General features: G+C 32.2%; 1 protein-coding gene across 2 annotated transcripts; it reads right to left on the bottom strand.

Annotated features, from left to right (window-relative positions):
- Positions 1–216: 216 nt before the first annotated feature.
- LOC148608594 (LHFPL tetraspan subfamily member 2a protein-like) lies at positions 217–13337 on the bottom strand. Of its 2 annotated transcripts, none has more exons than XM_088545979.1 (3): positions 13040–13337; positions 2818–3305; positions 217–888 (listed from the first exon to the last, which is right to left on the bottom strand). In XM_088545979.1, the coding sequence occupies exons 2-3, from the start codon at positions 3185–3187 to the stop codon at positions 674–676; spliced, it is 585 nt and encodes a 194-aa protein (XP_088402105.1). In that variant the 5' UTR covers positions 3188–3305; positions 13040–13337; the 3' UTR covers positions 217–673. The 2 variants fall into 2 exon arrangements, with proteins under 2 accessions (XP_088402105.1, XP_088402106.1); XM_088545980.1 differs by lacking the exon at positions 13040–13337 and adding an exon at positions 3760–3881.
- Positions 13338–16834: the final 3497 nt, after the last annotated feature.

Here is a 16834-nt window from a genome sequence, read left to right as displayed (position 1 = left end):
TGTTTTTTTGTTTGTTTGTTTTTTTTTTGTTTTTTGTTTTTTTTGTTTGTTTGTTTGTTTGGTTGGTTGGTGTTTTTTTCTATCTGTATATTTTGGTTTTTGGTTTAGTTTTGATATTTATTATTCATATTTTTAGGTGTTGGTTCGGTGTGTTTTGTTGGATGGTTGTACAATCATTTGTTAATATTTGTTAAAGGGAAAATAAGAGTTATATACTAAACAAATAATGTTTATCGATACACGGTCAAATTTAACAATAAATGAATAACATTTAAGGTATTTTTACATTATTGCTGTAACACGCATGACAGACACCTATTTTCTAATCCAAGCCTGGTAGCTTTGTTCTTTACCACGGACTATAACACAGACATGTTTCTCTCTAGTCTATAAGACAACGTTAGTACTATACAGACATGTTTTGGCACAATACGTATGCTTTCTACTTCTACCGATACACAGAATAAACGTGTTTTGATAACACAAGCTAATAATTCATACCTTTTCTCAGCAGTAACAGTTGAAACAAAAAGTTCAAAGGCAGAGTAATATAGTGTTTTAGCGATGCTTTAGTTCATATATACGTACATGTACCCTGGTATTAATGAATATTAAATACTTGTCATTTGCCATTCATAACCAGTTAACATATCTAATTTTTGATTAAGAAATATCACGGCATGATTTCACTGGCTTTCATATCAGTAAAACGGGACAGGACAGGACAGAACATGGCCAGACATGTCCCAGTTATCGCCAGGACAAAACTCCAACCCATTGAACAATCGTACGCGTGGTACATCACTGACCGTGATCCACAGTAATGGCGGATGAAAGTTGAACCAAAACCCAACGGGTAAATAAATAATCCAGCTATCATTACCAAAACTGAAATGAAAAAAAATGCATATATTATATAAAATAGTATTGTATATCTTTAGCAACGATTTTGAAGGTATATGCATATAAAGTATGGGATAGATGCAACCTAAAAGGCTTCCAAAGATACACGTATGGATTATCGGAACCGGACTTTCTGTACACGTATTTTGACAATATTACAAATATTCTGTAGAGCTGGGTTTACGTTCCAAACATTTTACTCCTATGTATATTTTTAACGAACATTGTTCTAAGTAAGGTCGAACTCTGACCTGTAAAATCTACTTTTTAGATAAGAGGACACCAGGATTATGACATTATACTCTCATCGCTTATATTGATACTTTCTTATTTTATTTGTCATAATCTAAAACTCCTTCAGTTCTGCAATATTGCAATATAATACAAATTTCTGTAGATTCGATGTTTATTTGACCAAATCTGTAATTGACATAAAGCAATGTCACTGAAGTTCATTTGTCAGCTTCCTGTCAAAACACAATTTACTGTTATCTTGAAATGTAATTTACTGCGATTTCTTACATAACAACAAAAATAATTGCTGTCATTATAAATAGAAAAGGCTAATGAAGCAACCCCGCAAGTTGATTGTTCGATCTGCGATAAAGAACGATTGAAAACAAATACGGAAAGGATTTTCCGTATATATACCACTGTTATGTACAAGAACATCGTACGTCTACCTAAAATACAGCTTAAGACTCCTAATGACTTCAAAAGACATAAAACTGAATTTTGTATCAAAATGAGAAATTTATACAAATTACTGTACATGCAGATTATGAATTCATATATTTTCCTCATCATTTTATGTTTATCGTGGGTGGCGTGAATTGTCAACCGTATTTATTTCACATCAATAGCCTAAGGTTCTTATTTGGCATGTTAATGAAATGACAGTAACTTAATTAAATTTTGATAGATTTTATAAATAACATAAACTATTGCACATTAAAAAAATAAACAAAACGAAACAAAACGGAAAAAAACAAATAACAAGAAAGCCGTCCGTTGGACTACATGTAATTGAATTTGAATTCAGATTTCATCAACTGTTTTCTACATGTAGCATATTCTACGTTATTGAATTTGCGAATCTTAATGTTAAATACTTCAATATAAAAGAGGATCGTACATTATGAATTTATTATATTCATACGCAAGTGTTTGTAGAGGGATATCATTAAGATAATTGGTAGATAGGTACATGTACATGTTTTGTTATTAAAATGGTATTAGATATGTATATTTGTATCTAACTCAATCTCTGCCAACGTATTGGTAATGTAACATTAATTACAAACGATAGTAAAGGACTTTGATGGTTAAACAAGTAAATTAACGTGTTCGACGTTCTTTATCAATAACGGTTGTAGAAAATGACTTTTTCTCTTATTAATCAAGATTTGTCGAGTTTTCCATCAATGCATACTTCAGAAACATTTAAACTAAACGAGCTTTTTATCTAGAGATGTGTTGCGCTGTAAAAATGTTCCAGGGGTGAATAACGGAAGATAAAAATAAAAGCAGTTTTATTTCTGAACTCTGAGCAAAGTTTCAAATAATATCGACATCGATTCCGGCATGTCCGGACTGTCGATAAAGCTGTCTATGCTTTTAAAGACTTGTTTTCGAACGTGATTTTCTTGGCGAAGAATGGATCGTGTTCGTCAGTACCATACTTTCATTTATCACGGATAATTCAGGGTTTGAATTAAAAAAAAAAACAGCAAACAGCCTATCAAAAGTAACAAGAAACATATAATCACGCTTTACCCTGGACTTACGATAGTTGGCACATTTACATATACACATATATGTACTGAACAAACATTAGTATAAATTTTAGATTTTGACATTCATGAAACGGAAGTAATGATGATTCCCCGTTTGACTTCGGAGTGATTTATTTACCTGCCACAAACTGTACATATCCAGCCATCACTGTAACAGTTCTCACAACATCACACGGTATACAAGACGTACACACAGCAAGGAATGCTCCACATGACAACAAAACACACCCTCCTCCATATAGAACACACGATGCCTGCCACGCACTGGAGGGAAGGTTCCCAAGATTAAAATATCCCCCATAAAACTCACATTCCTGTTTCGAGTCACCTCCCGGGAATACGGTCCGAGAGAAACAAACGCTTATTATTCCAAATGTGTCGAGGGCGTCCGCACCAACAAGCCACACTGGTTGTACGAAAGCGTAAGTAGTTAATCCGGAGACGAGTACAGAGAGAAATGCCCAGATAATTAGGACAGGTGATATCATATCAACATTGTCATGGTAGATTCAGCTTTGTCATTGTATTGTATGGTATCATTCCGTCTGGATGTACGATGTTATATTGTCTCTTCTAATAAAGTTCACTAGAAATCAACATTTCCATCTGAAAGTATGATGAAATATTCTTATTACTTCAGTACGTCCGTTATTGAACATTAAAATTCTAAGTTTGATCCTAACCCCACCCTTGTAGTTGCTTTACCTCGAGAGATTGAGATCACTTGTATTCATACATGTAGATCAAAATAAATCATGATACCTAAAGTCACAGCACAGAAGCTCTGGAGTGTCTTGCATAATGAATATTACAAGCCGTGCGCATGAATTAGTAAAGTATGTACATAAGTTGTAAAATGAATATGATACATTGTACTTTATTTGAAATACAAATTTACAGCAGTGATGTAGAAGCGGTAAAGTTGGAACTATCCCTTCTACATGGCAAACAGTATTTTAGGTAATTGATGCTACCTTTTAAATGTTATATTTTTATCTTATTGTAATATTTTACAATTTTTGTATTTAATAATAAAATTCATATCTGTCATCATTCCTACCTGAGCCAAACAATGTTTTAACTCCATATGATGTTCTATGACCATGCGCATCGTAACAATGTTACTGATAAAATGTTTTCTAATGCAACACGGTTGTTTATTTGGCATTATATTCCTGATAACAAAGTTAGCATTGAGTTTTGTGTTAGCGGAGGAAACCGAATCAATAGCATACAACGTTGCTATTTTCTACAACCACAGAAAACTTCATCAACGTCTTTTTACTGTCAAATCCTACAAAATTAAGTTAAGCTTGACAAATTACATTATAGACTTGTCGAATGCTTGATTTTGTTACTTTTTATTAAGTTATTAAAAATTCCTTCCACAGAAAGCATAATCTTAGTCAACAATGCCAGAGTTACTACGGTAACCTATTTCAAAATCAGGGTGTGGTCGATGTCTGTTTGAGAAAGGTAAGGGAGTGTCTGATAAGTGTCAGGAGGAAGGGTCGGGATAGGGTTAATGTTTATGAGAGCAAGGTCAGGGAGTGTCCGATAATTGTCAGGGTAGGGTCAGCAAATAGTCGATGTTCGTGAGGGCGAGATTAGGGAGTGTCCGATATTTGTCAAGATAGTGTCAGGGTGTATCCTGGGTTTGTCATGATAGGGTCAGGGTGTATCCTGGTTTTGTCATGGTAGAGTCAGGGTGTATCCTAGGTGTGTCATGATAGGTCAGGGTGTATTCTGTGTTTGTCAGGGTAGGATCAGGGAGGGGCCGATGTTTGTCAGGGTAAGGCCAGAGAAAGGTCGATGTTTGTCAGGGTAGGGCCAGGGAGTGTCATGGGTTAACATGTTCTTCTTGTGAAACTGGTTAGGTTCTGTCTTTTTTTTTTTTTTTTTTTTTTTATAAATTTCACACTTTCTTCTAGACAAATCAATCGGATGCTCTCACAGTCACCTTTGTTGCCAGAATGTTTCACTTTTATGTATGTACGTATCTTGTAGGTCATCATTAAATATGTCAATATAATACATGTAATTTGTTAAACATTACAAAAGTATTCAATCACTGTCTAACATAAAGTAAATTGAAAACAATCGGAATGGTTTGATGGATTGCAAAGAATATTCTAACGGATTAGTTATGGATAGAAACAGAGTTTTTTACTCAACTGATTGGTTTTCTATACCAGTAAAGTAAATCTGTTGAATATCCAGATGTAGGGGTCTTGGATCGCCCCCCTTTTTCCCTATTCATAAATTTCTGAATATTGTTGCTGAAGTAGACGAGATAAAAAGCAGATGCTTCATTTAAGAATTGATTGCAATATGTATCGAAAAAATATATGCCGTATACATTTTGTAACTATATGTAAGTTAATGAAATTATGGGAGCGAGTGGGAAGTGTTCCCCACCGAAAATCATGATACCATAGATTTTATAACTTAACTTTCCATGCTTTGCAGAGGTTATCTGTAAGTGTGTTTACACTTGCTAAATGCACTTTCGTGATCTCTGAACATATTTACTATTTTGTATTCAGGTTATATGATGATGCATTTGTTGCGTTTCGTCATATTCGTTCTTTTTTTTTTCATTAATACACGTTTTACTTTTAAAACCTGTTTAAAGTTGTCATTCCAATACTGAGCAAGAGGCTCTTTGTCTTAGTCTATATGAAATAACCCGAAGCTTTAAATACAAGTAGTCATACATAACATGTAATATATTTTGAAAAAAAAACTAATTTCTCCTTTATTCAACGACCTATTTGTTTTCCCATACAACATGCGTCTTTTTCACTTTCTGAAGTAATCATTAATATCTAAATCTAATTGCAAATTGCCTGAATGCAACAAGATTGTTCATTGTGCTGAATATTGCCCAATAACAGTGTAATAAATGAATTTCGTGACTTCGACAACTGATGATCAATACGACTACAAATTATTGCAACTACACAAATATCGCCAAAGTTTTCAAACCGTCAGTTCTCATAAAATGAAGAAATTCATGATTGATTTCATTTATAACTTATTGAAATGTTGGTTCACGTGTAATAAATAGAATCAGTGTGATTGATTGTATCGGAATGAGATACAATGTTTAAACCGTCAGCATGTGAGAGAAAAAACTGTACAATAAAGAAAATAAATAAAGTCGAAGATCTAGACAAATGCATTAAAGATTCAATATCTGTATACAGGCTTTGAAATTCGTGAGCCTAAACCTATATACATGTACATGTATATTTCTCTAACTATGCTACTCTAAAGTCAAAATTGTCATAGTGATAGAAGTACAGTGGCTGCTATTGTATCGAAGAAAGAAAGCCTCTTTTCGCCTATCTTTTTTTTCATTTTAGTTTTGATGTGCATTCTAAAACACAAAATTGTCTCGATTTAAACACATTTTTTTCGTGCAATCATTGGTGTACAGTCTACAGGTCGATGCCATGTGCTGTTTTCTTTAATAATGCCATGCGTAAAAATGAGTTGATTATATTTGTTGTGCCTGCCATCCATGGTACAAATTTGTGTTCAGTATTGTTAATGCCCTGTGTGACATTGTTTTTATATCATGAATGGCACTGCAGCAATGCTCTGCATGGTAGTATTTTTTCTGCTTTGCGTATTTATTTAATTTTTTTAAGGTCTACAGCACAAAGAGCTAACATGGTAGTGAAGTGTTCTAATTATCAATCGGAGAAGTGCAACTGTTACAACTTCCGTATTTAGCGAATTTCTTTCTCTTCTAGCTTTTAATCACGTGGTGTATACCAAAAAAAAATCAATGAAGAACATGTTTAACAGTGATAAACAGTAAAGAAAAACTTCCTTAATGGCACATCTGTCAAAAAATATTGAAATATTGAATTGGAGTCGACATAGGTCAATTGGCTGTAGTAAGAATACTATTCTTTGATCGACGTATTTTTTTTCAGTTTCCATTAAATTTGTCAATTATATATGTACGTTAATATGAATTATTATTTTTCTATCATATCATATGAAATAAACAACACTTGGGTAAGAAAATGTAAAAAAAAAAAACTATGACAACATGAAGTTGTAAGTATCTTACTTGCTGAATATTACGGTGGCAACCGTTAATATATTTAAAGTGTTATAAAGATTCCATAGCCTTTTCTAACCTAATACGCTTTGATACATGTTGTCCTATATATTACATGTACATTTATGTGTTACAACGTCAAGTCCTGGATTAAGTTATAAATTATATGTAATGGAACAATAAAGGACTGCTACGACATTTAAATATACTTGGGAAATTTTCAAATTGGATTGTACGTGTATTTTTGAATGTCATTCGGTTTATGGTCGAGATATAAACTATGAACATAATGACAAATCTGTCATTGTGTTTTGTGGTACACATGCTGTATTGCATTCATTAATCCTTGTGTTTTTGTTTTTCTTTTTTTTGTCATAAATGATATTTTGGAATTTGCTATTCATATTGCGAGTTTTAATTATTTCGTACAAAATGTTTAAAAAAAATCTCAGTACAAAATCGCTATGATTTCTGAATGTACAGACACCTGTACGTAAGAAAAAAATGAAAATTCACATTTTTCTTTGAAAAGTATGATTGCCTTAAAATACAAATAATCTACATGTATCAACAACAGAAGAAATGTGTTGCATTCATCATTTATAAATCACTTATGACTGATCTAGGTTGAAAAATTGTATCTAAAACATTAAATAATTTTATGTTCTTTAAAGAGTAATTATGGCAGAGTCTCAAACGTTGCCCTTTATCTTTTTTCTTCAATAATGCAATTAGCGCAGTGTTTTATTAATATTGAAAATCAATGTCACCTCCATATTACATTCGCCTCAACAGAAGAAAGTATTCATCAATGTCTTGAATCTGTAAAATCTCACAAAGTTACATTAAATTTGATTAATTATTTTTAAATAAGCGAGCTGTTTTATCAAGCGAATACATCAGAATCTTGAAGTAGCCTGGACACACGAAAGCTACAAAAAATATATTGAGGGAAATGCACAAACCAACAAAAACAAAACAAAGAAAATCATTAAAAAACAAAAACAAAACACACACACACACACGAACATACAATTGGTCAAAATGAAGTAAGAAAATATATCTAAATATTTGCCGAATACATGTATATGGGAACGATTACACATTATCATCGAATACACAAATTATCATCACCGTATTTAATTTACATTTTAGATAGTTATGGGTCAATTGAATTAATTCTATGGACATGTCTATTGCTGTCGAGAACTGTCGGGAAATAAGATGCAATGAATTTGTCGTCCTTAAGTTAATGACTTTAAACCCTGGACATTTAATGAAATAACTGAGATTTATGTTTATGATTTATGGACTCACATTTGAGTTTGAATAGTATCCACTACCAATATTAGGTTAAAAAAATTATAAATTTCGATTCATCGAAACAAAACGTACACGTAGGTAATTTGCATGAGAATTAATTTTTATCCATTTCAACATATTTGTTGTTAAAAAGGAAAGCATTTTCAAATATTGTCCTATTTTAGATAGATACAATAACATCACGAGTTTGTGCCTTTCCTTCCTTAATACGATTCTATTAAAATTAAGCGCTAGACCATGATAATAAATAATGTCTAATTTGAGAGGCCTATGGGATCGGAATAATTTCCTATCTACATTAATCGTATTTGTATGGATAATTGTAAATCAGTCAACAGGTTCCCAGAGGTGGCCTGTGAACAGCTAGGGCATTTATTAGATCTGGCAACAGCAGTAATTAGTTGTACTGACTTTTCGAATGATGATTATGTTTGATAAGTGGGATATGTAGAGTTTACACTCATTAGAATTACATCAATGATGAACCGTAAAAAGGTTATATTAATCATTAAAAAAAGAGAACAAAAACTTATGTATTTTCATATGATAAAATTGTGACCATCAAATGTGTACATGTTTTAGCCACTTGCGTGCATGTAGTTGTTAAGGCATAAACACGAAAAACTACATATACGTGTAGTATGTGTTTTGACTGTTAATTAGAAAATAGTTCATGATACTGAGGTTCATTCGGCAACATATCAAACCGGCTTGACGCCAAAAAATTTCGTAGTTAGAAGCGTTGCTAATGAAGTTCAATTTAGTTTTTAGGGACCAACAGCTGGTCCATATATAACAATTCGACCTAAAGTATCATGAGCTATATGTTTCATACTTTTTAAACATCGTTTACTGTTGGGTTTTCCTTTGGATGAAAAGAGAAAATCATACATCACTGCAATGTCACGACGGTTCTGATCACATAATTTCCAAGCGGTGCATACTATAGTGTGATACAAGCTGGCTGTATCTGTATGGGGCATAATATTGATTTGGGGCTGGTTGTGTCGGTCCCGAGGACCGAGGGTCAATACAGATGACTTGGAATCAAAACGGGACCAATACAAAATCCACTAGTTGGTACATAACACTTTTATCTAATAATCCAAACATTCCGCACAGCTGCACGAATGACAGTCCATATGGAAATACAAATTGTGTCTTTTATATGAGCAGGGGAAAGGAAGTGGACACAAAATGCACCAATACGTGTTTCCGTAAAATTTGAAAAGTTATCAACTGGGGAGATTTGCCTAATAATTCATAAAATAAAACAGACTAGGGGAACGTGAAACATACATTTCATGGCAATTTTTGTATTTAAAGGACGATTTTCAAGTTATTCAATAAAATTATGCATGTACATGTATAGCGTTTTATGGACCGCCAGAGTGAATATCTTAAAATGTTTATTACTCTGTGTTTTTCCGATAATGGAAGACAATCATCTTCCGAGCACAAAATATACAAATATAATTGACACATCAGTGAAAACAAGTATTTTAGCTGCCGGAAGTAATTTAAATCATAACAGTTTCAATTTGTTTTGTCTACGTTCTGAGTGAAAGGAGATGAGCCTTACTACGGGATTAGATTTTTGAAAAAAATAACAACTTTTCTTGACTTATCTTTTTTTTCAAACAATACACAATAAAATAGGGGAAACGAGCAATAAAAAAAATATGTTTTAGGCCTAATATATGATGTGAAATATGAACATTGTCGGTCTGTGTTCCTTAAAAAACGTGACCAGACCGTTCGGAACGTAGTTTTCCCAGCTTTTGCCGTCGTTGTTGTAGGCCTTATATATGGATGAAGAATACACTTTGTAATTTTATTATACCTTGTACCGACATTTCAAAGGGGTCGAGGTTGAGGTTGAGGAAGATCAACTCAGGCGCTTAATGTATTATGTGTAAGATAGATAACTTAAGATCGCATTAGCCACCCTTCCTCCCTTTTATTATTGTTATTTATTTTATTTTATTATTTTATTTTTTTTTATTATCTGGGTTTGACTTGCACTACTGCATTAGTTGTACCTCTTGGTCTTTTAATATTTCTGTTATTGTACTAATAATAATACCAGGATCACAATTTGTTATTAATAGTGTGATCGAATAAGATGGATAATTAAATACATGTATATAATGTTTCAGACATGCAATTGCAACCGAACCATCAATGCATTTGCCAAATCATTTAACAATATTAAAACATCGATGATTTCCAGGAAAAGGTCATACATCATCAATATTACTACGGAAGAAAAGTATTGAATTTAAACTATAGGCGACAAGATTGTCAATATTTCTGGAGACAGAAATCTACTTGTAATTAAGGAATTACTATCATGCTTCTTGATTTCTGACAGAGTATTCTACATTCAATTTATCCCAAAGAATGGCTACAATGAAAATGATATTTAACTGAATAAACACACGAGGTTGTCTTATTATTTTGATCAGCTAGAGTGGTGTACGCTTAACAAAATTACTCGTTAAACAGTGATTAAAATTAAACTGTTTCGTCGTCAATGAAATAGTGCTTAATTTGTATTGTTCATATTCAGGTATGCATGTGATATCTAATTGCAGGAAATGTGGCAATTGTTGTAGTTGCATGAGTAATGGCAGAAATGCATGATGGCATAATATAAATCCTACCTACGGAAATAATACAACGTATATGTCGCTGTACACATAGCGTCGAATTCACAAAAAGGCGTAAGAGTGAAGTTGATCGTAAGTAATGACGTCATAACATAAAATGGCATTGTGACGTCATAATTTACGATCAATTTCACACTTACGACTTTTTATGAGTTGGACGCCTGGACACTATTCCTTAATGTTCTAGTCTCTTTATGTTGTATTCTAATTTCTTCAAGTCAATTTTCTTCTGTTTTCCTTTTTTTCTGTTCTTTGACGTCAGATATTTGACATCACTTCTACTTTAATTTCCCGGGCATTAACATGTACATGTAAAATAATGAAAGGTTGATTTTAAACAGAACTTTGAACAATTGGCCTTGTAAAAAGTTACTGGTTCTGCACAATGATATAATTATAATCAGCTATCAACATAATAACAAATGTAGAGAAAGCTCCATCCATTTGTTGTGTATGTCAAAAAATCAGTGATGGCGAAAATTGCTGTTTTGTTGTATGCAAATCAATAGTAACAATGATTATTATCTGTATCTATAAACCACCAATCAATGTAGATATAAACTTCATCTTTCATTAAACTTCATACATACATGTATGTATAAATATCGAAATACCAATTGTACAAAAGTTGCAAAGTTTGGAAATCGAAAAGGTTTAGAAGTTAGATAAGATAAGCAAACAAAAGGCACAAATTATATCATTGTTGGATTTAACTCAGTATTCTTTATGTTGACGTTGTCAAATAAGCATAACAATTAAATTTCTGTCGAAAAGAACATTTATTTTTTTTTATTTCTTTCCTAATATTCTGAAACATTAAAACTAGCTACACTTTCTATGTTTCTTGTACCTAATGAGTGTTTGAATGGCTGCTTAAATTTACTGTTCAACAAACGAGAAGTAATAAAAAGACATAGATATCGACATCGTATAATTGCATGGACTGTTGGGAACGGAATAATTTCCTATCAACACTAATTGCGTTTGCATGAACAACTGTAAATCAGTCAACAAGTTTCCCAGAGGTGGTATGGTTAATGTAAGAAGTTATATTAGTATTGACAGCACTATGAATTCAGATGTAATTTGTGTAAAGAATTTTAGAGTGTTCAGTTAATAGTGCAATGTATGTTTTGCCGATAAAAAGTAGTATACATATGAATCAAGATATCAAAAAGGGGATCCAATCTATACAATTATTGCTCATTTGTGCCAAATATTTGCTCACATTACACACAATTTCCAAACAAAAAGGGGGTCCAACTCCCAGAAGCCTCCACGGGACCCGCCCTGACTACAGCCATTCTCTTTTAAAGAAGTTTGTTCCATTTGGCATCAACAACAAAAGTATTCAGAACAAATATCTTATACTCGCTTGATACTTTTAGGACTAAACAAAACAGTATTATTTATGTTGCGTTAGATATAATCATTTGTGCATGACATGTTTTTTTATATTATTATTTACAATCGGATCTCTGATGATTCATTAATGGCATAGTTTATGGTTGAATTCATTGGTATGACTATTTATTTATGTAACGCGGATCATAGATTAATTACGGCATTTATATACTTATAACAGATCAGGTATAAAATGTGGACGGGTATCATTTCATGCAAATTCGATTTGAATCATTTACACCGATTTGTGATGAATGGAAAAATATTGGAAGTGATGTACGTTTTTCCTTCTTGTTTATTTAGACATGAACATACATCAAAAAGACCATATCACGTGTTTTCCAATGCAATGTCGTTACATTTCTTCAAGTGGGATACATTGTCTGTATTAAGCTAAATGTATGATTTGTTTATTCAATCTAGTTGTTTTTATATGATATTCATGGTTTCTATCATTTATATATCTTCTGGTATTTCAAAATTGAAAAAAAAAACAATTATGTGTGGTAAATAGTACAAAGGAATGATAACAGGCTTGTTGTATTTTGTTTGGTGTGTTCAATTACTCAGTATTATGAAGAGTATTAAAACACGTTCTGAATATTTGGCAAACCATCGCCAAAGCATTGAAACACAAGGATAGCTCAGTGTCGCTTAAATCCCAAGACATACCCAAAACTTGAGAATTGAGCTGCTTAAACCCTAAAAATGTGCAAATACTAAAGTGCTTGAAATATGATGTCCCAAAAAAAATCAAGGAGTGCATCGGGTTATCCGGAAGGGTAAGCATATCCTGCTCCACCACCACCACCTGTCATAATGCAAGTATGTAAAATGAATTAGAAAATAAATAGCCTACCTACCTTGCCCCTAAATTTATGACATTTAAATCCAAGTGTAAATTAGGTTTCCCTGTACTGGATACTCCATAACCACATTTATTTTCTAAGACTGCAACAATTTCCCATCAATATGCCTTTTTATATCCAATACTTAAACGATGGTGAAAATTACAGTAATTGTGGTAGGTTAATCAATAAAACACAAAATAGTTTGTTACAACCACTACAAACACCAATCAATGTTGATTGACTGTTGATGGATCTGCCGTAAAACATTTTATATAGTCAGATTCTGTTCCTTAACGTGAGTGAATAGTCAGACAAAACATAATTGCTGCAATTGTAAAATGATCATCAATGAATATTTGTTTTCAACGAGCAATATGATTGATTTTAATCCTTTGATAACATGTTTATTGTTCATTTACCATCAATACGGTATGATGCCAGATTTGTATAATAATGTAGGTATGTATGAGTACTAGTAACAAATGTAAAACTTTATAATGGAATTAAGAGTTAACAAATATTCACTGCAATAACCAACGTGAATGCAATTACCCCCAAAATTTAACTTGGGTGGACTTTCGCGCTGTAAAACCTGGTTTAACCCATCCTTCATATCGTATCAATCCAAGACCATTGTGGGAGTTTCAAACTTTCCAGATTTTACCTTAGTATTGCAATGTGTTATACGGACTTTCCTTTTTGACAGTTGGTTTTGACTATTGCCTAGAATTGTTCAGCTTGGTAATTTTGTTATACCATTCATGTAAATTCTAAATACCTATTGCTTTTGAGATACATCAGAACTAATGTATTTGGACAACCTATAAACTTTGTTAAGGTGAAATATATAAACATTATACTCATGCAAAAACAATAAAAGACATTTTTTTCCTTATATATGTCTATAAAGAAACTAGTAGTGTTGGGACTTTGCCGATTGAATAAAGAAGACTTAAAGTTTACTCAAAGGCCTGGTTAGACATATTTTATCATATTTTTGTCGAGACATCCGCGATCACTTTAGTAAAGTATTGTATTTCTATAATTGTCAAAACTTGCATGTCACGATTTTTGAGATACTAAGTGGTTGACACACAATCAATAAGATTATTGGAAACAGTTTTATAGAAAAGCACTATACATCATCTATATTCCGGCGAAAGTATGGCATTGAATTCAAATGAGACGATATCAATGTCATTATTTCGGGAGACGAAAACTAATATAACAAAACTAATCTCATGCATTTGGCTTCTTGACATGCCAGATCAATTCTATAAGACCATACTTACCATGTGTAAATGATGGTTTTTGATTTCTAATATAATATATTGAAACGCTACTCAGTTGGAATATATAACACAAATGTCTTTGGAATATAAGAGGTTTTTACTCTATATACTGGTTTTTGAATTGTAATTGAAGAATTGATCATAGTCTTTCTAAACAAGATATTGCCAGTTTACTGGGGTTTCTAAGTTGCTAAGATCTAATTCCAGAAATATGGTAAGAAGAGATAAACTTGTTTATCAAATGCCTATCCCAAGAGAACATCTTTCCGAACTATGTATTGTATTGGACTGATTGAATATTGTCATATTTCTCAGCACAAGAAGCAAAAGTGAAGTACTCAATACTAACTCAACGAATTTGAATATTTCCGAAGTATAATAATTAGGTTTGCATAATGTATTTCAAATAATTTTACATTTTTCTTCAATGGACTACTCAATACTTTGTTTTCATGCTCATGATAATGCAAAATCGAATTTTAATAATTTCCGAAAATTATTACTTATGATTGAACTTAAGTTGCCTTTAATAGACTTATTTCGAATAAGGGTACAATCTTCATTTTTAAGTTTTAAACATATTTTTTTTTATTTACACTACCACCAGCTTTTAATACAATGAAACATACGGAACCTGTCTGAAAATAATTCACCGGTTATTTTTTTTTTAAATCAAGCAAATATATTGAATATGTAATCAACTAGTAATTAATACGTGAAATTAAGTAAAGCCTTGCCATTTTAAATACTTAAACTATAATTCAACGTGGAGGACAAGAATTGGGTTTTTCTATCTGAAGTAATGGCACAAAACAATAGCTACTAGAGTAATCAAGGGAACCAAGATTTTAGCGGAAATCAAAAGAATGAATCCAGGAACATACAATAATACATACAAAGGAACAAAAGTAAATTAGCAACTCGGACTCCACTAAAAAGCAAGGACCAGGCGCACCGGTAGGGTAAGGGCCCACTGCTTTTCTAAAACACCCGCCGAGTTGCTCATAAAGAGTCAAGTCGAGGTAGACGAAAGAGGAAAGGAAAACTATGACACTTTGAAACAATCAGTTTTTATGAAAAGTGCATAAGTTGTAACATCTACGGAACTAGTACAAAAGTATTCGTGAATATGTAATCAACTAGTAATTAATACGTGAAATTAAGTAAAGCCTTACCATTTTAAATACTTAAACTAAAATTCAAGGAGCAGGTGCACCGGTAGGGTAAGGGTCCACTGCTTTTCTAAAACACCCGCCGAGATGCTCATAAAAAGTCAAGTCGAGGTAGGCGAAAGAGGAAAGGGAAACTATGACACTTTGAAACAATCAGTTTTATGAAAAGTGCATACTTTCCGTTTAATATTAACAAGAATTAAAAACTTTCAGAAATCCTTTCCATTTAATTAAAGTTAATTGTTTTATGTTCCATTAATTTTCATTTGATTATTATTCATATATATCTTTACTACTGTTTTGATTTCTGATTTAGCTGATTTTAACGGTGGCAATTTTATGCTTTATATTTGTGTTGAAGTATACCGGAAAACATTTATGGACTTTTCTTTTGATTGTTCTATTTGACTATTGCCTTGCTTGATCCGTTCGGTAATGCTGTTCCTACCCTACATTTACAATATGGTGTCATATGTTTCACAGGTTTTCTAAAGAAACGTCACTTACTAAAAATCAAAATACAAAATACCGAGCTTATATACATATTTTGAATTTCTGCATGCTAAGTACGTGTAGTATTAAAAAAAAACTGTCATCAACAGCATTAGACCCAAATACTTAGGAAGGTTAGGAAAAATGATATAGTCGATCGCTGGAAAGAAAACTCATATCATTACCAATTAACCAACATAAGAATCAAATCTAGCATCGGGAAGTTGTAACATCTACGGTACTAGTACAAAAGTATTCGTGAATCTGTTGTTGTTTTTATTGTTTGTTTTTCCTTGTTTTTGATGTTGTTTTTTTTTCTATGGTTTTTTATATTGCTTTGTTTTTTTCTTCTTTGAATGTTAAGCAAATAACCTCGGGGACATCTGGTCCTTGCGCACTTAAACATTAAATGATTATTTAAAGGAAACTTGCAAAAAAGTTCAAGAATCCGAGACATATAACTCTTTATGGATTTTTTAAGGCTCGATAAGGTTTTCTAAATCGTTTAAAACTATTTAAAAATCTGCGTTTTGTTTACCGGTAAGACACATTCGATAGTGCTTCGTTATTGTAAACGGATTTTTACAAAAATAGACTGTGCACTAGAATAAAATGAAATAAATATAAATGGAGAAAACGCATGCAGCATCATGAACATGACAATTATATTACAATGTAATAAAATCATGGAATAGGCGACAAAACATATTTTATTTAATGTGAAGGAGTAATCAAGGGAACCAAGTTTATAGCGGTAATCAAAAGAATGTAATCAGTAATCAGTTACTATAAATAAAAGTTTGAAGGAACGAATTTTAAACTTGACAGCTGTATTCAAGAGAAACATTAAG

Source organism: Perna viridis, chromosome 9, assembly GCF_037379345.1.
Source record: "Perna viridis isolate PV_CMFRI_1.1 ecotype Kerala chromosome 9, ASM3737934v1, whole genome shotgun sequence".
Lineage (NCBI taxonomy): Eukaryota > Metazoa > Mollusca > Bivalvia > Mytilida > Mytilidae > Perna > Perna viridis.
This window is presented reverse-complemented; position numbering and strand designations above follow the sequence as displayed.

Coding starts and splice junctions, on each gene's coding strand:
- LOC148608594 (XM_088545979.1), bottom strand. CDS start 3,187: ATGATATCACCTGTCCTAATTATCTGGGCATTTCTCTCTGTACTCGTC. Junction 889..2,817: donor ATATGTACAGTTTGTGGCAG/GTAAATAAATCA, acceptor TTTTCATTTCAG/TTTTGGTAATGATAGCTGGA.